The sequence below is a fragment of the Misgurnus anguillicaudatus genome, chromosome 3 (assembly GCF_027580225.2).
Source record: "Misgurnus anguillicaudatus chromosome 3, ASM2758022v2, whole genome shotgun sequence".
Classification (NCBI taxonomy): domain Eukaryota; kingdom Metazoa; phylum Chordata; class Actinopteri; order Cypriniformes; family Cobitidae; genus Misgurnus; species Misgurnus anguillicaudatus.
In genome coordinates, this window is record NC_073339.2 from 28364999 (window position 1) to 28390741 (window position 25743).

A 25743-nucleotide genomic window follows, 5' to 3' on the forward strand; every position below is an offset into this window, starting at 1 on the left:
TTATTGCTATTTTTTAACACTACTTTTAAGTAGCCAATTAAATGCAATACTTATAAAGCAATGTAGGAATTCAAGGTTATAAATTAGGAGCTCAGATGCAAAAGCTGCTAAACGCCACCTCTATCAAAAACAATATAATGATATTAAGCGAATGCTCTCAGACCTTACGACTTATCAAATACTTTCATTCAGAAATACCTGTTTGTTGGCAGAATCCATTAAGAGACTGATAAAAAAAGCTAAGAAAATGTGTTAAAAAAACTAAATTACTATGCACAAGGGAATAGAAAAAAAGGTCAGCTGCATCATTTTTATTCATTTATTACTTAAACTCATATATTTATATTACTATATACAATAACCAATTAGTGATTTTCATCTGCTTTTGCAAAATATGTTTTCTCTAGTAAATTACTATAATTCAAGCAAACACTGTTGGTAGCATCATATGTAGTGCAAATATCTGTGCAGGATTGACCTTCATGATTAAGTTGTTTTAATATATTTTTCTTTAAATTACATTATTATAGACAAACAAGACAATTAAGACAAACTAACAAAATGTCTGTTTTAAGCATATGACATTTTTCCAAGGTAGTTTGCAGGAACGTAGCCTTTCTGTCCGTTAGCTTCAGCAAGCCACCATTCTTTATTCCCACTGAGGTCTGAAAATTTTAGGATACGAACATGCTGGTACTCTTGAAGTGTGAGCTCTTGATCACAACGTGCCTGGAATGCATAAACTGCATAGAACTAAAAAAAAAAGATTTTAAAGAATTAAATGAGTCCAACATGTCCAGTATAGATATCCATGGAAAATACAGTAAATATAAACATAAAATTGACCCAATTTACTTAACAAATGTTCCTGGAGCCCATTTCAATAGACCATTTCAAAGATGTAAACAACACTGTTCCAGAAGCACTTCCTGTTTCAGTTTTTTAACACAGATAAACGTTGGGATAAAATACAACCAACCGAACATTTAGAACTGAATCAAAAAGTAAAACAAGCATCTTACAGATAATGATATTTGTGAAATAATAAAAAAAACTGTCACAAACTGAAACAGGAAGTGTTTCTGGACCAGTAGTGTTTAAATCTTTTGAAATGGTCTATAAGGAGATTCAATCAACTCGGAGTTAAAACTTGAGTTGGTTTACACTGAGATAGGAAACTTTTGGTTTTAGAACAGCTGATCTGAGTTAGTTCAAGCAACTCTGGGTAAACTGACTCCCTTAGAGTTAAACAATTTAATTTTACCATTTTGGAATCCATTCAGCTGATCTTTTAGCATAGCTTAGCATAATTAATTGAATCTGATTAGACAATTAGCATTGCGCTAAAAAATGACCAACGAGTTTAGATATTTTTTCTTTTTAAAACTTGACTTTTCTGTTGTTATATTTTATGCAGATGCAATCCCATTGACACAAGAAATGAGGACTTGGTCATAAAAGGCTACCCGACTTTACAAATGTTTGGTATTTAGACTCAGGGTGCCAAAAGCACATGTGCGCTGTGCACAGCAGCACTACCCAATACCCCAGCGGCTTTATTGCTCTGAAACGTAACTTCTGCAAATGAATGCAACATCATCATCTACAGAATTCTCTATAAAAGGACATGACATTTTAGTCACATTGACCAGTAGTTTCCAACATGTTTTCCTTGGGCCCCTATACAGTTGTGCTCAAAATTATTCATATCCAGGCCAGATTTTTTATTATTGAATTATAATTATTGAATTGAATTGAATTTTTATTTGGTGAATAGGTAATTTATGACACGAATGTGGGTAAAAACTGTAAGACATTGTATTAGAGATATTAATGAAAAACATTACGTATTTTGTCTTTTTTTTACATTTTGACAAAAGGTCCTATGTCCAAAATGTACGTTATTTTATTATTTGCGTATTATAGAAATACCAGCCATATTGTCTTTAAGACAAGAAGTTAGGGAAAAAACATTTAATTCCCCCAGTCAGTAAAACCAATAACCATAAACCAAATCTATAGATGCTTCCATAGGGCAATTATAATAATAGTCTTTCAGAAATGTTACTGTACAACACATTTCCTGCCTTACACATCTGTATATCCAATACATATAAAAAGGCTGTTGTACTACACAGAATATTTTTGTGTATCTTACATGTTGCTCCTGAGAGGGGTCCTCCTCGTCCTGTGGTTCAGAAGGAGGAGACATGCTGTCTGAGGTGCTGTTATGACCGAAGCTACGTGTACTACTGCTCCTGCTGCATGACACAAACAGACTTAAATTGTCAAAGTCTTCTGTTCTCTCAGTCACCTCGCGCTGGGGGTTGTAGGATTTTAGGAACGAAGAATACACGTAGCCCTGCGTACCTACAAGAAGAATGGAATTTCAGTTTCAGCTTTTAAGCAAATCTATGCAAAAAAAGGAATCATCTTAAGTTTACGAATACCACATAATAAGCAAGGTAACATATACTTGGAAGCAATTTTTTACCCTGTATTAGGGGCTTTTGTGGCTAAATTGTTTTATTACCCAATAACCTGAAATACATACAGTAGTTGATGCAGGCAATAAGTCACCTGACATACTTAGTTACAAACAGAACATTGGCCCTGTTGTGAAGCAACAGTCTCTGTGGAGGTAATGAGAGGAATCCATACAGGATTTCATTACTCTCTGCTTTAAGTCATGGAGTGCTACTTCAGAAAAAATGCTTTAAAAATGTCCAAGCCTTTTTAATTCTTAAGTTTAGAAATGCACCAAATGGATCTTTGGTCTGATACCCATTTTAACAAACAACTAGTACGATTATACAATTTAAGAACACAGATCAGATGTTATTTCTGAAATACTCTTATTTACAATATTTTCACAAACTTTATTTTGTACAGATATAATTTTCTTTGTTCAGTTTTTATTTATTTTACAAAGAGAAAATATTGGATTATGCAACTGACAATATAAAGTCCTTCAAGTTCACACAGGTAATTTCAGCGTTCTTTATCAGCCTTTTCATGCTATAACTAATATGCAGATGGTTTTAAATTGATCGCAAATTGGATACAGTTGTGCTCATAAGTTTACATACCCTGTCAGAATTTATGATTTCTTGGCCATTTTTCAAAGAATACGAATGATAACATAAAAACTTTTCTTTCACTCATGGTTAGGGGGTGGGATGAAGCCAGTTCTTATTAATCAACTGTGTTTACTCTTTTTAAATCATAACAGAAACTACCCAAATTACCCTGATCATGTGTGTGTGCGTGTGTTGGGGGGTTGGTGTTGCACTGATGTTTCTGGATTCTAAGTCTTGGGGAAAGCAAAAGAATTGTCAAAGGATCTGCGGGAAAAAGTAGATCTGTATAAAACAGGAAAGGGATAAAAAAGATATCCTAGGAACTGAGAATCCCAGTCGTGTTCAAACTGTAAGAAAGAAGTCGCAAATGAGGGGTTCTGTTAAAACCACAAACTGTCAGGAAAATTGTTTGGAATGCAAAGAAAAACCACCAACTAAAGGTACTGAAGGATCCTACCTTAGATCCTCACGTGCCGAATGTTTTTATTATTGTGTTTTTTTAATGTTTAATCATTTATTTACATAATCATCATAATCATTTTATAATCATTAGTTATTATCCATTTAATTATTGTATTTGATTATTTAATATCATTTTATCATTATCAATTTCATTATTATCATTTTTATTATTACATTATTGTTTTTATTCATTATTCATTTATTCATTCATTATTATATTTCTGTTTTTATTATATCATTCATTAATTCATTGTATTTCTATATTTTATATGTCTCTTGGTGGTTCAGTTTCACATTTGAAGTTTCATGGAGCTGTTCTGTCTGAGTTGTAAACAAGATAGATAAAGAGAATGTTTATGAAAGCCCAAGGACTAAGGGATGATGCAGCTGAGCAAATTTGGATATAACAAGGTGCATGCTGTATTCCTGGGTAGACGGGGGTAGACGAGGTTTGAACATTGAGGCATATGCAACTGAAACTAACTGTCATCAATAAAACTCTGTTCTATTTTATCATCTAAAACCTCCGTCTCACGACTCTGTTTACGACTCTGTTTATATGCTCTCCTCTAGCAACGATTGATCAGTTCTGTATCTGACAGATGCTTTAACAAAGTAAACGTATATTTTCTGACGTGATCTGGTGTCCGGGGCTGGATCGTTTTTTATTTTGTCTGTGGTGTGGAGACCAGATCTAACAGTTTGGCGTAGTCGGCAGGATAGAATAACAAGTTTTGTTGTCTCTATCCGAACGAGGAGTCGGGATTTTCTCTCGCACATCCAGATGTAAATGTTTCCAGACCACTGGCTTCTGACTCCAAGCCGCGAGTGAAGACGGAGGGTTAACCTCGGCTGGTCCGGTGTCCTCTCTCCTGACTCATCCACTTAAGCAAAAGCAAAAGTGAGTGTGTTCTGTTCTGACATTTTGGAAAATTCAGTACGTACTGTGTTTGGTAGCTTGTCTACTGGTCAGATTATATTACTTTGATAATGGAGCAGTCAGAGACTGAAATCAAGCTAGATGATATAATTAAAAAGCTAAAACAACAGCTGAAAGAGTGCTTTAAGATCAAACATGAGGAAAAAGAAAAATTCAGTTGCTAAATATAACATCAAATATAATATAACATCAAAGTATGTTGGGCGGTCTTTAGGTTACAAAGACAAAAATAAAGACATATTAAAGACGTATCTAAAGAGTTAAAAAACATGTGTAAAGTTCAAAAAATGAAAACCCGAGAATTGAAGCGTATCCCTTGGATTTTTGTCACTTTGTCTAAATGTAGAAATTGAAAAGTGAAAATGTAAAATCAAGACAAACATAACAGAGATAAAAGAAGTTATGGAGGGAATGCTGAAGGGGTTATAAGATAGATAGTCAAAAGTTAAAAGCTCAGTTGAAAATAAACTAAAATCTAAAATGGCTTATGTTTAAGTTACAACTCTTTGTTGATCAAAAGCAAATTACGTCGGTTTTACCAGATTTTAAATGCATGCGACACTGGTAGTGACATCGATACAACCAGTTTCAGATTTTGACACAGACAATGATGTTTGTAAAAGGGTAAATCATGTCCTTTGTGAGTTCAGATGAGTATTTTGGTTTTGCTACTTCTATGCTGTGCTTGGCAATGAAGATCTGCCTTTGCAAATGCCAGTTATACCATGATATACATGATATATGCCGTTTAATTGTACAATGTTTAAGGAAGTTGCTTTTCGAAATTTGCCATGTATAAACATAACAGTTAAGGGACAGGATTATAAGTTTGTGGTTGAATCTTCCAAATTATTGTTAAGATTACAGCTGCTATCAACTGTCTGATAAAAGGACTATTTCATTAAGCTCCACAGGAGCGTACTCAACCACAGAATATTTCTCTAAAATTTTGATGGGTAAAATAAATGATAAAGTGTTTCAACTCTCATTTTGTTAACTAAATAAAATATGCTCAATAAATTTATGTTCAGATACGAATGGTGTGTGTGTGAAAGACAGTGTGCTGTTTTTCATAGAGTTGAGGGCTCAAAGTAAGTGTATGAAGGTTAGAGTAAGTGGAGTAAGTGGAGTAAGTTTATGATGGTCAAAGGAAGTAGGGAATGTTAAATCCATGATCAGTTTTAACTGTTTGGAAGCTCTGAAAGAGATTTATTTTCTTTATTGGTCAGAGATGGGTTCAGCATAGTTTCAGTCAATCTGCCATGAGCAGACAGAAAAAGTTTGAAAAAGTTCTTGGTGAAACTTTGAGTAGTGAAAATTTAACTGACGATAGAGCTAAAAGAGATGTTTGGATAAACCTTTAGGTTTGGTTTGATGTAGGAAGGAACAACAGTAAGTAGTTTGGAATGAATTTGCAAGTTGTAAATGAAGGATAAATGAAAGTGTTGAAAATCACTAAACGTTTGTGTGAGCAAAGGAGGGGGTTTGAGAGGCACTGTATCTGTTCTTCCAGCAATTGCTGAAGCAAAAACAACGATAAGCTTTTCTCATCTCTTCTCTTGTTAAAGCTTTGAGAGAGAGTGCTTATGTGTAGCCTACTCTATATGTTAGGGTCCATATTTTAAATACATATTTTATTTTCTCATTGATAAGAAGCAGAGATAACAATCTTTCCATCTAATTTTCTTACAGAAGTTTCTTTAACATCAGAAACAAAACTATTCATGTTACAGGAGAAAGTTTGACTTTTCTCAGAGAAACTCGGTGTTATGGCCTAGGTAGCAGCTTTGCTGTGCGGTACGCAGCTGTGAATTCTGTGTGCGTCATGATGTTGGTTGGCCTATCGAGATAACTTGAGTTTTATTTTGATGTTTCTCTGTGTTAAGTTTTTTTTGGTTTAAGTATACTTTAAGTTTAATCACCTGTCGAGAATAGGGGAAATGAGATGTGTGAGTGAGTGTCACGTGTCATTTATGTTGCTTAACCCTTTTCCAACAAGCATATTTTAAACAGGGGTTCGTAACATAAATGGGGACTCATCCATGATGTTTAGATCTTCCTCTCATTTTTCAGTTTGTCCCACATGTAGTCACTGTTGCAATTTAGTAGGTGACGTAATTCAGCCATTACATGGTTTGGATGTGTTGATTAATTTGAATTCAGATTTGCAATTCAGAAATTGAAATGTAATATGGCAGTTATGGATCATGGAGACTCACAGTTGATTATAGAGTAGCTAAGCAAACCAATACATTGATAAGATAAGACCTCTTGTGTCTGACTCATCAACGATTTTAAGCTTGATTAAACCGGAACACAACTGGTTTACAGTGTTTGATATTACTAATGGATTTTGGTCTGTACCTATTGTAAAAGAAATTCTATCATTATTTGCTTTTACAATTAAGGTCAACCTGATATCAGCAGTCTTTGCAAAACATTTAAGACTTTTAAGAAATTTAAGACAGCAAAGACATTTGAAAGATTTTGATTTAACATCAGTCATCATTCAATATATTGATTATATATTGATTTGTTCAGAAGACAAAAACTGAACATGAGAGAGACGTCAGGCTGTTTGATTTCTTGTACAATAAAGAAGTAACAGAAGTAACAGTAGTAATCTTTGACCCAAATTCAAAGTGTATCGCAGGGTAAAAGACAAAAAACACCTAGTCGCTGTGAGGCAATTAAAAAAAAAAAAAAAAACATCTATTAACAACTATTTAAGAGCTGAGATCTCTTTCTTTTTTGGGTTTATGTAATTACAGTCGTAATTGGATTGAAGGGTATGCAGAAAAATCACAACCCTTAAAAAATTTGTTAAAAGGTAATCCAAAGGCCCAAGACTCAGTTAACTAGACTCCTGAAGCTAACATAGCTTTTGAGGGATTGAAAGAAGCCTTATGCGAAGTTCCTGCACTTGGCATGATTGATCACAGAAAGTCTTTTACATTGTATGTTAATGAACAAAGGGGTTATATGACATCTGTTTTAATACAAGAAGATCGAAATAAGTCTGTACTGTATGGATATTATTCACAATAACTTGACTTTGTTTTACAAAGCTGGGGCCTTGTTTACGAGCGATTCAGGCAGTGCATTTGGCCTTGCTTGGTCAAAAAGATAATCATTATCTGCCATATTCTGTTTATGCTTTATTATCTTTAAGGAGAGCTGCTCGTATGACATTGAAAAAGGCACACCATCAAATCCAGCTACATTACTTGGTCTGTCTGAAGCAATTCCAAACAGCCATGATTGTGACTGTATAGATATTATACAAGTATTAAATGTTTTTAGACAATTTGCCACTTAAAAATTCCAATTTGATTGTTACAATGATGTGTATCTTTTGTGGACAAAAGGGAAATGAAAGGCAAAATCACAAAAACATGTGAATTGGCTAGTAACAAAACTAACATTTATATTTTAATATTTTGTTATGCCTGTGGAGCTGTGCATAAATCTCGAGCAGGTTGGCAGCAGAGAGGTTTCCTGAGATGTCCCGGGAACAGGTTGCGGTAAAAGCCCACCTGAAGGGAGATTCTAGTGAGATTAAAGGGAATACCTTGCTGACCAGGCAGCTACGGTTGCCAGCCGCATGAACGGCAGAGAAACTCTTACTGCTTAAAAGTGTCATCTATGGTGACAAACAGCTCACAGACATAGCTGAGAAGATGATTTTCAAATTCAATGCTCCAGAAAGGAGAAATGAGAATGATTTGAAAATAGTTGCAACAAATGACAATATTTGGAAATTTTAACACCAATTTGTAAATCCAAAAGTCTTTTCCTTATTTGGTCACACAGATACACAGTGTCGGACGCTTAGGCGTTTTTCAAATGTGTTCACATTTTAAGGCAAATTGGTGGGCGAGGGGTTTTAGGAAACAAGCAAAAGAAATTGTTTGCGGATGCGTAACTTCTCAAAACACAATTCGGCACCCAAATTCTATCAGTTGTAAGCAGAACACCTCAGGGCTGTTTGGTGAATTGCAGAGTGACTTTATAACCTTACCTAAGTGCGAGGGTTGTCAAGATATTACAATTATAACTGATAATTTTCTCGTTTGGTGTAAAGGTTTTCCTCACAAAGAAAGGCTTTGCTGCCTTTATGGCTAATATGCTGGTTCGAGACATCATTCCAGATGAAATGAAACATTGATTCTGATCAGTGTAAATGCTTTACTGGTCAGGTATGTCAGGAAGTCTGTAGGCTTTTGGAGATTCAATGGCATAGCTGCCATGTACTTCAGACCTTGCAGAAGTTAAGTTACATTTAATATCAGATTCTCTTTTTACATTTTGTATGGCTTTGATTGAAGTGGTACAAAAAAAGCAAAATCAGGTTCAGGATGCTGTAACAATTATGGACAACATAATATTGTGCCAGGGCAAATAATTTATAAAAATTTACAACACTCAGGTCTAAAACCAAGATGGGACGATCCTTATGCGGTCCTACTAGGTACCCCTTCAGCAATAAAACAATAAAATTCAACAATAAAACTCAGCAGTGAAGTTGCTAGGTAAACCTAGATGCAAAATTAGCTTATACTCCCCAAATCTTAGACAGACGAAATGCTGTGGGATGGAGTAGTGCATGAGAAGAACCTCGTTTTTTTTAGGACGAGGGGGTCACCCTCATGTTGAAGATAGGGGGGTGGGGGGCAAATGTTTAGCTCCTCCAGAACCAGCCTAGTCGTCTGAGGGTGTCTATAGTTTCTATGGGAGTCAAAGCTAGTTATTTACTAGCAATAGTCAAAACTAGTTGTTTCCTAGCAATAGTCAAAACAAGATATTTCCTAACAAATCTGTTTATACAAAGTTGTTTTTTGGCCATGGAGCTCTCTTGTTTTCCTCTCTTTTGTTTTTATGTTTTCGCAGAGATATATGTCGGCGGCCTTCAAGAAATTCGCTGAAAAATAAAGCCTTATCATGTTTACGAGTCTACTTGGTGCCAACCTCCAGCAGACAGCAGTTGGAACTCCGCTGTATTTCGAGATTCTGCCGGAAGGACGGACTGGCGAGACTTCGTGGATTCCGGTTGATTCCATGAACAGAGACATTCTGAGTTTCAAGAATCACAACTGACATGGTTGCAAGTGTTGTCTTCATGACATGACAGAGTCAGAGATATATTAGATGTGATGTGTGTTTCACATCTGTTCAGAATGATTCATGGATCCACTCTAACTGTATGCACTCAGTATTTGGCTATTAATTAACATATATACAGGGGTTTTGTTTTAAAATTTAAGCCATTTGGCTGTTATACAAGATTTATCCAGATTAAAACTAGGCAAATGGGTCATTTTTAATTATGACATTGAAGTGTATGAGCCAAATTAACACAAAGACAATGTTTTTGCTTTGTTGATTTCTGATCACGATTCAGATCCATTATTCCATCCATGGTTAGAAATCACAGTAATCTTAATTCGGCAGTAACTCTAGCTCATACATACGCTAAGATGCTTAATATTTCCAATTGTTGGGTATGTTAATCTTTTCTTCAAAAATCGACATCTGTATGTACGTCCATTACCGCTGTCTGATTTGATCTCCATCATTGAACAAAGTAACATGGGTAACATTTGTAAAATTCTAATTGATTTGATAATCGACATCTCTATTTCATCTTTAAACACTCTGAGTGGTATTTCCACAGTTGATGGTTTACACAGTTGATGGTTTTGGTAGACACCAGTTGATGGTTTTGCTATCAAAGTTGCAACCTTACCAGACAATTTGTTTATCTTACTATGCCCTATTGCTGGGAAGAGATGCTGAAAATGGCTGAAATTGTTAAAGTTGGAAATGGCCATAGCATAGGCATTTAGGGGTGGTAAAGAGTATATTTTCATGATCTTTGGGGGGATTCTAATTGTACCAAATCATAAGGCGAAGTTGGTATCAATTGTATTATTATTGAACCACTGGTAATGTCAAATCCTTACAGATGTGTTTTTAAGGTTGTCGATTATTCATGGAAAAGCAGTCTGCTATTCACAAGCAGTGTTTGCCACTACAAAAAGTTATCTTATCCAAGTAATTCCTGGTATTTACCTGCATACAGCAATACTGAATCAAACCATCGATTTGCTCTAAATGTAAGTTTAAAGGGAATTCTTTCTGATATTGAAGGAAACGGGGTAAACATTACAAACTAGAAATGCGTTTCCAGTTTTCCAGATGTGACAAAGCTCTTCTGATAATGACAAATGAAACACTATTTGCTCCTAATGGTACACACTTCGTTTGTGGTAAAAAAGCTTATCCATTTCTTCCTATGGGCTGAAAGGTAACCTGTTATTTGTACCTTTTATCAGCAATGCGAGTAGTGTCAAAGGATTATGCACTTAATCATAAGACATACTTAACGTTTGATTTCTGATACTAAGAAATGGTTAAGAAGACTTTTTCCATTCTTAGGGGTAACTGATTTACAAAATGAAGTACAAGCTTTACATGAAGCATTTGAGGTTACAGCGAACGCCAATCTCATTTCTATTGCTAATATTTCGGACGAAGTAAATGCAATTAGAAAAGTTGTTTTGCAGAATCGAATGGCGCTTGACATGCTGTTGACTTCTCAAGGGGGGCAGATGTAATTGTAATTGCGGCCGAATGTTATGTTGCCTACATTCTGGAAGATTCTGGGAAAGTGGTTCATAATCTGGCTAAGTTCTGCACAAACGAATAGCTAAGCTAGATAAAAACCATGGTCTTTTCTCATCTGACTGGTTTACATTAATATTAGAACCACTTTGGAATCATTTAAAAACCACTTTTGGTAGTCGCAATTTCAAAAGTGTTTATCATCTTGCTCTTGTACATAAGAGTCATAAGGGTGTTGATTTGTCTTATCAGATACTTGACTGTGACAGGCCCATCAAGGCCATTATCCAGTGTAAGACACACTCCCTCAACCGACGCTGGTATGCGGAATGACGGAAATGACCTGTTCTTTTAAGAATATGTAGAAGGGAAAAGTATGGATAGGTACCATCCAAGCTTTTCAAAGATACATTTTGATAAAGATTATGAAGGGTTGCTTGCAATAATCATTTAATTTTGTCATATATGATTAAGAGGGGGGAGTGAAGGATCCTACCTTAGATCCTCACGTGCATAATGTTTTTATTATTGTGTTTTTTTTTTAAATGTTTTATCATTTATTTACATAATCATCATAATCATTTTATAATCATTAGTTTTTATCCATTTAATTATTGTATTTGATTATTTAATATCATTTTATCATTATCAATTTCATTATTATCATTTTTATTATTACATTATTGTTTTTATTCATTATTCATTTATTCATTCATTATTATATTTCTGTTTTTATTATATCATTCATTAATTCATTGTATTTCTATATTTTATATGTCTCTTGGTGGTTCAGTTTCACATTTGGGAAGTTTCATGGAGCTGTTCTGTCTGAGTTGTAAACAAGATAGATAAAGAGAATGTTTATGGAAGCTCAAGGTCTAAGGGATGATGCAGCTGAGCAAATTTGGATATAACAAGGTGCATGCTGTATTCCTGGGTAGACGAGGTTTGAACATTGAGGCATATGCAACTGAAACTAACTGTCCATCAATAAAACTCTGTTCTATTTTATCATCTAAAACCTCCGTCTCACGACTCTGTTTACGCCTCTGTTTATGCTCTCCTCTAGCAACGATTGATCAGTTCTGTATCTGACAGATGCTTTAACAAAGTAAACTTATATTTTCTGACGTGATCTGGTGTCCGGGGCTGGATCGTTTTTTATTTTGTCTGTGGTGTGGAGACCAGATCTAACAGTACATACAGGACCCTCTGAAAACGTGGTGTTTCAAGATGCACATTAAGGAGGCAGCCGCAGTCCTTAATAAATCAGCAGAAGTAACTACACAAATGCCACAAAGTATCTTCCTTACAATACGCCAAACAGCACGGAGACTTAAACCAAAGTCATTTTAAGTGACAAGACCAAAATTGAACCTTTTGGCAACAATCATAAATGCTACATTTGCAGAGAAGTCAACAAGGCCTATGATAAAAGGTAGGCCTACACCATTGAAACACGGAGGTGGATCGCTAATGTTTTGGAGAACTGTTTTGTGTGAGCTACAAAGGCACAGGAAATTTGTTCAAAAATAAATGCAAGATAAATGTTATCAAAGAATACTGGAGGAAAATTTGCACTCATCAGCCCAGAAGCTGTGCGTGGAATGAACTTGGACATTCCAACATGTCAATAATCCAAAACATAAAGCCAATTCGATCTGTTACTGGCAGAATAAATTGAAGATTCTGTAGTGGCCATCTTAGTCTCCTGACATTAAAGGCGCTCTAAGCGAATTCACACGTTTTAGGCCATAAAACATTTTTGTTGCATTCAGCAAACATCTCCTGACTATCCGCTAGCTGCCTGACACACTGTAAAACAACGCGGTCTCTGTAGACAGCCCCGGCTCCACAAAGGGCAACAAAAATAAAGTGGCGCAGCCTACAACCACGAAACATAACAAACATGTTCCAGGGATTTGGGGGTGGGGTTTGGGGGGTTAGTGTGGGTGCAGATGAAGAGGGAGAGTGAGAGAGAGGGGAGAGGAAGGAGTTAGCTATGCTCCGTTTTGTTTGACAACACTTCAAACGTCAACAAGAAGTGGCGTCACACAGATTCGCTTAGAGCGCCTTTAATATAATTGAGCCACTCTGGAGAAATGTCAAACGTGCAGCTCGTGCAAGACAGCCCGAGAATTTACAGTAACTGGAGGATTTTTGCCAAGAAGAATGGGCAGCTTTATCATCTGAGAAGATAAAGAGCCTCATCCACAACTACCACAAAATACTTCAAGCTGTCATTGATGTTAATAGGGGCAATACATGGCATTAAGAACTATATAATAAATGGCTTCAGCGAAACAATATCCATGAGTGAAAAAAAGTTTTTGTGTTATCATTCATATTCTCTAAAAAATGCCAAGAAATCATAAATTCTGCCAGGGTATGTAAACTTATGAGCACAACTGCAAATCGTAAATTTGGGTCATTGTTAATTCTGCATGAACATAAGGGATGAATAAACAAATAGAAAAAAAACTTACACCCAGTGTCTACCAGCCAGCGGCTTGTGCTGCCCATAGGGTCTTTTTCTTCTAACAGGGCCACAAGCTCCCCCTCTAGCAGGCTGATGTCTTGTTCTTGACAGGCATTGCAGTTACGCTTCAGCTGATATAACCGATCCACGGGATACTCTTCCAGGAGCCGGGTTCTGTGTTCTTCTGTTTGTCTGTGAATCTCTGGGGCCTGTGAGATTGATTTGATAGTGCTTTTAAAAGATTCATCCTGTAAGCTGTAAAATCACTCATATTTGTATTTCGTAGAGTTGCTCCTGTATTGCTAAGTGGTAGAGCATTGCGTTAGCAGCGCAAAAGGTTTAAACCCAGGGAACACATTGATAAAAATGTATACCTTAATGTAATCCACTGTAAGTCGCTTTGGATAAAAGTGTCTGCCAAATGCATAAATGTAAAACAATTTTATTTTTAAACTTACCATTTTCCTTTCCCGTTTCTCAAAGCTCACTTTGCGTTCCATCAGCTTTTGATAATTCTCTTTGACAAAAGATAGGTTGCTCAACTCTTCCATAATAGAATTTTGGACTTCACTTAAGTTTGACAAGGGAACCTAATTGCAATAAAAAAACACATTAAACTGCCATTAGACAATACTTAATACAGGTACATGTTTGCATGTTTGTGGCAGTATTCTTTTACTGAATGGTCTTGCTTTTTTACAGAAAATCTAAATGGGGAGACCATTATCATGCACTGAATGGGAACGTTACGTTTTGGGTTTTTTTAAAAACTATATATAGTATGTATATCTGAAGATTATTTTTGCTTAGAACACAATGGTTGTTAACACAATGGTTGCAGGTTTGGATTCAGCAGTAACCTGATAATAACTTCTTGAATTACCATTTTGCCCTTGAGCAAGACACTTGACCGTGAGATTGCTAGAAGAATGTTTTTTTAGCAGGATTCATTTTTAAAATCTTTCTTATCTGCTTTTAACTTACCGGTAGATGATGTATGGGTGGCTGGGCTGCATCCATCAGCTCTCTTATTAATTTTACTATAAAAATCAAGCAGTTGGTGAGAACTGTCCTTACAGCTTGGTTAAAGCATTTCAGCTCATCAAGCAACTGGGCATTGAGGGCGTCATAGTCCTTTTTGGCCTGGCCTTGTTCTTCTTTGGAGGACCGGGAATCCAGCTGGCTGCAATAGTCCAACAGTTTATCATAGCGCTTTTGGATAAGCTTCTGGGGAGATGCAAACATTCCCAGCAGGGTGGAGAGAGGAGCCAAAACCAGATGCTCCATCTGATCTTTCTGAGAAACATTCAAATATTTTAGCTGGATGGATGCTTACCTATACCAAATTGTTAGCTTTTTTGCAAGTGCACACATGTAATTTTTCTCTAGCAAAAAGGATTTACTCAAAAGTTTGTGTGAGAGGAAACACTACTTACAAACTTTTTATATGGGTCATTGCCGTTTTTCTTTGTCTGCAAGCCGTTTGTGTCTATCTTGTCTGAATCCTTCGTTATAGCTTCAAGGTCCTGTGCGTTCTGAACTGCAATGGATATCATCTCCTATAATATAAAGAGAAAATAAAAAACAGGATAGATTAACTTGTAGGTCTCCAATAGTTAAAGGAGGTTTGTTTAAGCATTTTTTTTTAGTTACCTGAGTGAAAAGCAAGTAACAGTGGATGTTTTTCACCAGCTGTCTCACAGCTTTCTCAAGGTTACGGAAATGTTTCTCCTCCTTGTCAAACCTTTCATCTCTCACCTGTGAAAAATAAAGCAGCAATAACGACACACTTACATTATATTACATATTACAGAGGTTTAAATTTTCATTACAATACCTGGGGCTCAACACCAGTGAGAATTTTGATGTGGCTTGTCAGGCGTTCCGATTTTTTCCTGATAGAATGAATGTTAAACTTGTTGAGTTTGCCCATCAGTGAGGTTTCATCGTCGGACCTTTTATACTTCAGCACTGAAATGACAAGTTTTATATATTAAATCAGTGGTTATCAAACTTTTGACACCAAGTACCACCTCAGAGAATGTTTGGCTCTTCAAGACCACTACAATGACTACCATTAAAATACAATAGCGTAGTAGGCCTAAAAATTAAAGTAAAGTTAAATGAGGCAGTTTTAGAAGATGTATACATAAAATTAAATACAAAACTTATTTTAGATTTAAAATGTATCCAAAAGTACTGTAGTTACATGTTAAACTGTATTTAAAGATAAATATTAAATGAAAAATGCATTGCTCTTAACTACGTTTTTTAACGTGTTTAAAATTTTTTGTCATCATTTACTATATGCCACAGAGTACTACTAAAAGCCATCGAACAAATTCAGTCACTTAAAGGTAAATACATCAATGTGGTGCATTCAACTTATACACAATTTCCCTAGCAACAGGCAGCAATTAGTACGGATGAACTTAATTACATCTTCTGCTCTCACTATCAATACCGGAGCACCGCAGGGCTGTGCGTTAAGTCCGTTCACTCTACACAAATGACAATATCAGCCCTTCGCATAAAATACTTCATATATTCTGACGACACAGCCATTCTTGCCCTGCTTAAAGATAACAATTCTGGATTATCACACCACTGTCATGCACTTTACTCAATGGTGTGAGTATAACCACCAGAATCTTAATGTTAGCAAGACAAAAGAGCTGATAGTCAGTGCCTCTTCTTCACCCCAGCACCCTATTGTTATTCACAATCGAACAGTTGAAATAGTATTCATATATAGTTTCATATATCTTGGAGTAACACTGAAAAATACACTTAACTAAGATCGGCACATTATGGACATTCAGAAAAGAAGTCATCAAAGACTGTCGGTCATTTGGAAACTCAAGGACTTAAGGTTGCTCCTCAATTATTATTGCTACTTTGTTAAAAAAATATTCAGTCAATTTTATTCAACTTGTTTTTTCGACATGCTTTCTGGGCCCAACAAAGGTGTCCCTTATTGCTGCAAAAGGTATAAGTCTTCCAACACATAACCCTACAGAACTTAATAAAAGAGCTATTATACGCATTGCAATTTCAATAGAACAGGATTGCACACATCCATTTAATGAGTATCTAGCCCCACTGCTCTCAGGGCGCAGGTACAGGGCAGTGTTGTGGAAAGAATTTCCCCTTGGGACACTAAAAGTTAACGTTTTAAAGTCTTTGAGAGTAAAAATATGTCACATGGAATTTTATGTTCTTAAAAACAATTGTTTGCTCTATTTATAAACTCATTGGTTGCTAATATGAATGGTGATAATAGTGCACAAAAGAATTATAGAATAATTAGTGGGGACATTTAATACAGATTTATTATTGATTACTAAACTCCACAGCAACCTTTGGTCCTTGAATTTGAAGGGATACAGTAACAGTAAAATTACTTAACCGAAATGATGATGTGTCATTGACCTCATACACACTGCATTTAAATGTGGTTGTTACTTCACCTTTTAGTGCTTAATCCTGTTCTAATTTACGGGACTGACAACCGCATTCTACAACCGAATTAACTCTCACAAAATGCAGGTAGTGACAACAGCATTTACAGAAACTGCATTTTTGCATTTCTCTGCATTGTGTGTAACCAAACAGAGCAACTAGTTGTTAATGAAGTATTTAAATGTGCATCATTGACATATTTTTCTCTTCTGAAAAAATAAATGCCTAGAAGGGAACAAAGTTTTTTTTATGTGTGGTGTAGAAAATGACAATGGCACAAGTGTTTGCTGAATAGTGTTGCCAGATCTTGCATGAAAAATACAGTAAACAATAAAAATCCAATGATAAACCGAAATAAATCTAAATGCTTTACATCGACAGCTTCTCACTTTAATAACACCAAAAACTTGATCGCTTCATAACCCTGCTGAAAAAAAACAGCATCAAACCAGAATGGAAATTTTGCTGGTTTAGCTGGTGGTCACCAGCATACCAGCACCAAAACACAACATATGCTGGTCTTGCTGGTATGACCCATAGATATGTATATAAAGGCTAGATGGCTCAAGGCGGAGTCCCTAACGGCATCACCTGGCGGCCATCTTACGACAGGGCGCTCGCTCACTCGTAGCATTGAGTTTAATGGTGCAGGTACTTTTAAATGACCATAACTTGCTCAATTTTCTACCGAATTTCAAACGGTTTGGGTTTTTACAAACGTTATTAACGTGGCTATAATTCTGGATGCTTTAACATGTTTCATGAATTTATTTTTTATTTTTAGTATAGGTATGCAGTGTCATAGGTACATCTTTGACGTTTATAACAAACCAAACCGTTTGAAAATCGGTAAAAAATTAAGCAAGTTATGGTCATTTAAAAGTACCTGCATCATTAAAACTCAATGCTACGAGTGAGCGAGCGCCCTGTCGTAAGATGGCCGCCAAAATGCGGACGTTGCACTTCATTGGCCAGCAGCGCGGACGAGCCATCTAGCCTTTATACATATCTATGGTATGACCAGCATGGGATGCTGGTGCTAATGCTGGTTTTGTGCTGGTGCTAATGCAGGTTTGGTGCTGGTTTAGCTGGTGCTGATGCTGGTTTGGTGCTGGTTTAGCTGGTGTTCACTAGCAAACCAGCACCAAAACACAATATATGCTGGTCTTGCTTGTATGCTGTTTTTTTCTATCTCTCTATCTCAAACTTTTACATAATCTATTTTACATTTAATTCAGTGATCCTTGCATACCACTGGGGGGAGCTCCACTTTGAGAACCACTGTACTAAATAATAAAAACTCTGACATGGACATGATTTTGTGAAACCATGTTTAATTTTATAGTTATCCCCAAAATATGTGTGCACTATTGAATAATCTGCATTCTATAAGGCCTAACTTCTTACGTATACTTTCCAGAAATGTGCACTCCATATAGCATATACAACTTCTTACCAATGTCTTTCCTCCTCTTGAACTCATTAATGTTGATGTTTATAATCTTCACAGTGGTCAGAGCTTCCTGTAAAGGCCTGTTGTCCGGGTGGTCAGTGGGTGTGGAATTCCACAATTCGGTCAATAGCAGTGGGTATTTCATAACACGCTGCACTGGTTTAATGAGTAGAGAACCCATATCAAGCAAATTTGGCTTCCCTCTACAAAATAACATTGAAAAAACGACTTAAGAAAATACATGTTACTTTAGGTAGGCTAGTTCAGGTATCAGTGTCTAATAAAAGTCAACTACTATAAGCTACAGTCTAAAGTAAACTTCGCAGGAATTTGTATGTATTTTTACAAGTTGACTAATTTGTATGAATTTAAACTAATGCGTACACTGTAAAAAATTCCGTAGAAATTACAATGTTATTGCAGCTGGGTTGCCGGTAATTTACCGTAGTTTTAAATTTATGTTATTTACTGGCAAGGGTTTGTTCAAAGTTAAATAAATCTTAAACATGAACAAGTCTTTATCTTTACAGAATAAAACTATACAATAACAGCCTCATGCAAAGCATTCTGGGAACCAGAAATCATCATCAACCTTTTTCTGTTTTTTTGCTTCAGATTTTGTTTCCCAGAATGTTTTGCTTGATGCTGTTTTTTTAGTTTTACTCTGTAAAGACAAAGACCTGCAAATGTTTAATGTTCATTTAACTTTGAACAAAATGTTGCCAGTAAAAAAATAAATTTAAATCTACGGTAATTTATCGGCAACCCAGCTGCAATTTTTTTTACAGTGTATGATTATTATAAAAAACAACAATGAAACCCCATCACTGGGGCAAAAGGAAATTGTACAAAAACGTACATAATTGTGGTCGTACAAATTATTACAAATAGCCACCTCATAAAATACATACGAATTTCCATATGGCTGTGTTGAATAAACATATTTAAAAATGTCTAAATGTCTTTATACTTTCTGGGTTGTGTTATTTACAACAGTGTTTACATCATAAAGAGGGTACTTACTCTTGATCATATATTTGCCTGTGAAGGGGTGGACAACAAATTATTAATGTGCACAGGCCAACAGCCAGAACAGTATACTTTTAGTAAGGGGTAAATGCATTTAACATCCGTACTTAAGTGCTGATATACATCTCCTAAAATGCTGCTGGATTTCCTCGTGTCCATCATAGGACTTGAGTGAAGCATTGGCTTCGTCGTGATGATAGCAGTAAATTTTGTAAACATCTTCTATGACAGATTTGGCCTGGATAAACACTTCTCCTAAAAAAAAAGATCATTGTTTTGTTAGAATAAGGTTTGTTACTTAAAGCAATGTTTACATGACCCTGTGAAATCCATGGTAAAGTCTTTTAGGAGCATCAAAGTTAGATTTCATTTACAGATTTCACTTTGATTTAAATTTTTGACATGGCCTTTCTCAGTCAATATATAAAAGAGTTTCGTTGCAAAACGAGATAACTCAGTTTTTTTAATTTTTCAGAAATATCGTTTTTTGGTTGTGCATATCAATTCAATTGCACTTGGTTTGTTTTCATTTAAACCTTCATAACTTAAAAAAATACAGCTAAGTAGCACCATAAAACAATATAATAACATAACATAATAATAAACATGTTGTGACAAAAAATGTTAAAAACGGATTTATCTCGTTTTTCAACTAAACACTTCATATATAAAAATATCAAGGTTATATTTTCACAGAATGTTCTTTATGTAGAACGAGTTTATGTCGAAAATTGTAAATCAGTTTTGGGTCATATATATGTTTAAAAAATTACCTATGAGGTGTGTTTCAGGGTCAGGATCAGCTATGGCGTCTTGCAATCGTTGGAGCAGCTCAGCAGAAACAAAACACACAGACTCAAAGTTGGTAAACAGTCGGTCCACATCAACCACCTAAAGAAAATCCAATAGAGCCCATTAGTCAATGTGACTTTTGTTTCTCACAATTTTTTTTTTATTCACTTATAATCTGTTATTTCTTAGCTCCAATACAGTTACGTCCAATTAAGGAAGAAATTTCATGTATGTTTAAAAGAATAGTTGAAGAGCTCAGATGCAAAACCTTCTAAGTGCATCTGACATGTTTTCTTGTAGATTAGCATGTTTTATCAGACTCATAAATGGATTCTGCCAACAAACGGGTATTTATGAATAGCCTGAGGCCAGGGTTAAGTGGATTTGAAGCTAAAGTATTTGTAAATGTATGTGCCAAGAGCTTTCGTTTATCAAAACGGTGCTGCAGGAGTACTCACTGAATCTAAAAAGTATGACCACATAAGTCCAATTTTGGCATCTTTACACTGGCTACCAGTTAAATATTGCATACAATTTAAAATATTACTAATCACCTACAAAGCCTAGCACCCTCGTATCTTAAAGAATTACTATCAAAATACAATCCATCACGTACACTGCGATCACAAAATTCTGGCCAATTAATTATCCCTAGAATATCAATTTAAAGCTAAACTTAAGACATTCTTCTTTAACAAAGCATTCACATAAAATCTCAAGTAAATGTACCTATCCTGCAATTGTTAGTTTGTCCAGGACAAAGCATTCACATAACTCATCTGGGTAATATACTTATGCCGCAATAGTTAGCCTGTCTGGAACCGAGCGGATTTTAAACCAAAATACTGTATGACACTTGCATTACATGCGAACGGCCCCTACGCTAATAGGATCCTGTTTTTCTCTCCCTATCTCGTCCTCGACCCCGAGGACAATGAGACAAACAGACCCAGTTCCTGATGCTGTGAAGATCGCCACACCACTGATCTACTGGCTGTCCTTCACCGTGATGCCCAGCCGATGCCTGACCAGCGACCATCGGCTGAACCAGTTTAATCCGCCTACCCGTTTCATATCCCTATCGTGTTTATAAATATAAATATATATGTATGTCTCTCAAGGGTTTTTCTCCTTCTAGGAGTTTTCCCACAGGGTTTTTTTTCATCCCATGGAGAGTCAGCCAACATTGGCTTAATTTAGCACTTTCCTGTATTCGTTGCATTATTACTACGCTCGCCAACATTGGCTTAACTTATAGCACTTTCCTGTATACGTTACATTATTACTACGCTTGCTTGTACGGTTTATTATGAGCCGCTGTTTTCTGCTTCTTATATTATCTATCGATTTTTCTGTGTTTTCCCCTACATCTATTCATGTAAAGCTGCTTTGAAACAATTAACAATTGTGAAAAGCGCTATATAAATAAAATTGAATTGAATTGAATCTATCTCATTTTTGAGGAGGTGGCATTTAGCGGCTTTTGCATCTGAGCTTCTCAGGTCTTTCTGGAAATGTGGTCGTGTGGCTGTAATGTTATGGGACTATGAACATGCCTGTGCTGCTCTTAAAGGAAGCAGAACCTCTCTTATGCAAAGATCCAAGTCCTTCTGATAATCTCCCTCTGTCCTAACCAGCTCCTCAATGACCTTTAACCGTTTCATCATCCTCCTTTGGCGGATCTCTTCTGGATCCATACACGGGGAACTGGGTGATGAGAGATCATAGGGGGACATTTTCTCTAAGAACCATAAAAGATCAATTGTACATATTAGATGTATGAAAACATATTTAAAATTAAAAAGCAAACACATGAAATATTCAAACCCATATGATATTTTTACATATAAGGTTATAAAATATTTCTCAAAACAATATGCAAATTGCTCTTGGATTGACCTGAAATAACAGATTTTTATATTATTGTCACTATAATTGTAGGTGCTTTTCAGCTGTGCTATTCTTTTAATAACTCATAAATAGATATCAAAAAACACATATCTAAGCAAACTAACAAAAATTATACATGGCTACTAGCAGGCTGAAAAGTTAAATTTGGTATGTGCTTTAGGAAGTGAGATAATTCTTTGTTTCATGATCAACTCCATGTAACACTTCCTCCTTACAGTGTGTGAGCGAGCGAGAGAGAGAAAGGCTACAGGCAAAGGTGGGGCCAAGAGTCATATTTCTTTTGGCACAGTGATGTAATGCTGAAGTCTGTGCAGGTCTTCCGTAGCTAAAAGACAGATCTATTCTTCACATAGACAAATATTTTGAATCTTTTCTGATACATTTGTCAACTCTTCATGTATGCAGCAATTAAATAATATCAAGATTCTCTCTTTATAGTGGCCTCATTGTAGTACACTCTTTAAAATGAAGGTGCTTCACAATGCCATAGAAGAACCATTTGTGGATGAAAACATGCACTTCAACGTCAAATAGGTGCTCGACCAAAAACCAAGTAAGAGGATTAAATGTAAGTCAGCACACCAAAGCTCCAAATGCATCAAAATGTATTTAAAAGACTTTGCGTGGTGTGTGATGTTTCAAGGTCTTCATCAGACGGTGCACTGATATAATCTGAGAAGCAGGTCTTAATGTAGTATGAGACAATGGAGGAGTTGTATTTCACTCTCATTCACACAAAATCACATAAAGATATCTGCCTTAAAGGAAACACCACCGTTTTTCAATATTTTCCTATGTTCTTACCTAAACTTAGACAAATTAATACATACCTAACTTTTATCAATGCGTGCACTTCATTTTTGCACAGCACATTGCGAATGTGTTAGCATTTAGCCTAGCCCTATTCATTCCTTAGGATTCAAACAGGGATGAATTTAGAAGCCACCAAACACATATGTTTATGCACTTCGACCTCGGCACGCAATAACATCATCACATGTTACTGCGCGCCAATGTCAAAGTACTGCAAACTAAGTGCTCGTCCGCCATACAATATAGTAATAGTAAAACATGTAAGTGTTTGGTGGCTTCTAAATTCATCCCTGTTTGGATCCTAAGGAATGAATGGGGTTAGACTAAATGCTAACACATTCATGCTAACCCATTCATAACGCTGTACAACGATCAAGTGCACGCATTAAAAAAATGGTTATGTATTAATTAGTCTAAGTTCAGTTAAGAACATATTAAAATATTGTAAACAGTGGTGTTTTTCTTTAAGAATCCCCATAATATATGGTACATACTCAAGGCACAAAATCAGGCAGATTATTTTTCATTCATGATGGAAAGCTTGTGAGCTTTATTGCAGGTATAAAGTGAATCACCATCAGTAAAGTCACAACAGCATATCAGTCATCAGTAATAAATAATTCTGGTGAACCAGCATCTTAGCCAAATCTCATGAAAGGAACATTCAAAGCCTGTCAGAAGACTTTTCGTTGGAGCTAATTAAAACATGCCGCACAGAACAGATCACATTTCTGCGGGAAAACATTACAGGACTGAACTCTAGTGACGTGTGTTCTGTAAATGTTGATTCAGCTCTAATTGCTTTGTATTGTATCAATAATTATTAGCCTATCAGGCATTAAACCACTACGACGCCCACTGTTTCTGGCTGGTTTGATTCAATAACATAAAGTAAACATACAGGATCCAAACATTTCTCTGAAACACACACACACACACGCACGCACATGTGAAACCAGCCCCGCAAGTGCCTAGTAAGAGCTCATGTGATCAAGTGTTTGCTTTGGACTTTTTTCCACTTGAACAGACATAAAGGTATCAGGAAAATTAATTACTTGCACATTCATACCAACTTAAAAACACAATTTTCTTTCCATCATTAAATTATTGTTGAGTTGTGCAGCATGATGTCTGAGTCACCAGGAACTCAAGCACTGGGTTTTATTAGCATTTCCCGTTTACTATAGGCCTCATAAAGTATTTAACCTCAAATGCGGTCTTTGTTGTGTCATACAAATGACATAATATGGTGCAATAAAAATGTAAACATCCTTAAATGTCTCAAATATATGAATGACATTTAAAAATGACGTTTGCTGGAACCATATGAAGATATATTTATGGCTCAGAATGGTTTATTTAACAACTAAAATCTTTAAGATCCAGTGTTTATCTAATACCATAAATGCTAACAATTCTATCGTCAGATTATTGATGTTTCAACACACACAATAAGAAGCTACTGTAAAAATGCTGACATAGCTAAACTAACGTGCTGCGTGTACGCTAAGTGACATTTAATACACTTAACGTACACGCAGCATATATATCACTATAGACATAACATGGCTTGTTTGTTTGGTAATGTAAATTGTGAAGTCTCAGAATTATCTACTGTATAAACGACAAATCATATTAATATAAATGCAATTGTCTAAAAACTAGAAAACCTGTATGACAAGACCGTTCTCATAGCTATTACATGGCCTCATGACTTGGTTGGCCTGACAGGCTTCATTCCCTTTTCAGTACGGGTGGTTAAACTAGTTTTGTGAACAGCTGATGTCACTGTCAAATTGTGATGACATTCACATATCACTGCAACACAGAGTCTTTTGACATTCATTCATTCATTCATTCAATCATATGAAAATAAATAAATCCCATTATATTTTTCATTCATTTACATTTCTTATTAATTGAGTCTGAAATGACCTGGCAACACAAGACAATGGCAGTGTGAAAACAATTAAATTGAAATGAACTTATTACATTATCAGATGTAGTAACTTCCTGATACAGTAAACAACATAGACATTGTGACTGAGGTTGTTTACGAATGTTCCACAACCGTGTTCAGCACTGACCGAGGTTCAGTTTGCATATGTGACATCAGTCCACCATGGGGAATAATGCTCTCTCTGTAACGTAACAACGCAACAGGTGCTAAGCATCAGTACGCACATATGCTCTCTTTCTCTACTTTACTCCACACAAACATCCAATGGAATCTGAGACGGCAGACTTTTGTCTCCATCATCAAGGATTGAATAAAAATTATATCACTTTAAGAGAACCAAACTTTATTCAAACCATCTACAAGACATAACAAATTACCTTTAAGTTTAGCACTATACTCTGTTTTGTCAGAATGGCTCCTTCTCACCAAGGTCCCGATGTTGATGTCACCTTTACAATCGCTATCATCCACAATAGTATCTGTCCTCCTTCTCTCCAGGTATCTTAGGAAAGGTTTATTTCTTCTTTTAATGGTTTTATCCTTTTCTTTTTTATCCCCCTTTCCATAGTCTTTTTCATTCCCAATGCCCTGGTTGGGATCCATGTTGACCCCTTTCTGATCCCTCTTGTTTTGCCGTCTGGAGTACAGGTAAAAGAGAGAGAGACAAGGGGAGAGTCTGGGAAGCGGAACAGGTGCAGTGGTGCTCTATTGCTGTGTACACTGACACCATGTAAGTAA

At 35.9% G+C, this 25743-nt stretch overlaps 1 protein-coding gene across 1 annotated transcript; it reads right to left on the bottom strand.

The window, feature by feature from the left end:
* Positions 1–305: 305 nt before the first annotated feature.
* arhgef38 (Rho guanine nucleotide exchange factor (GEF) 38) lies at positions 306–25743 on the bottom strand. Its single transcript, XM_055205310.2, has 14 exons — positions 25383–25743; positions 21878–22062; positions 20303–20420; positions 19637–19784; positions 19524–19541; positions 18504–18703; positions 15423–15556; positions 15239–15343; positions 15022–15144; positions 14570–14881; positions 14044–14175; positions 13593–13794; positions 2159–2370; positions 306–753 (listed from the first exon to the last, which is right to left on the bottom strand). Exons 1-14 carry the CDS (start codon positions 25606–25608, stop codon positions 571–573), a joined length of 2298 nt encoding a protein of 765 aa, XP_055061285.2. The 5' UTR covers positions 25609–25743; the 3' UTR covers positions 306–570.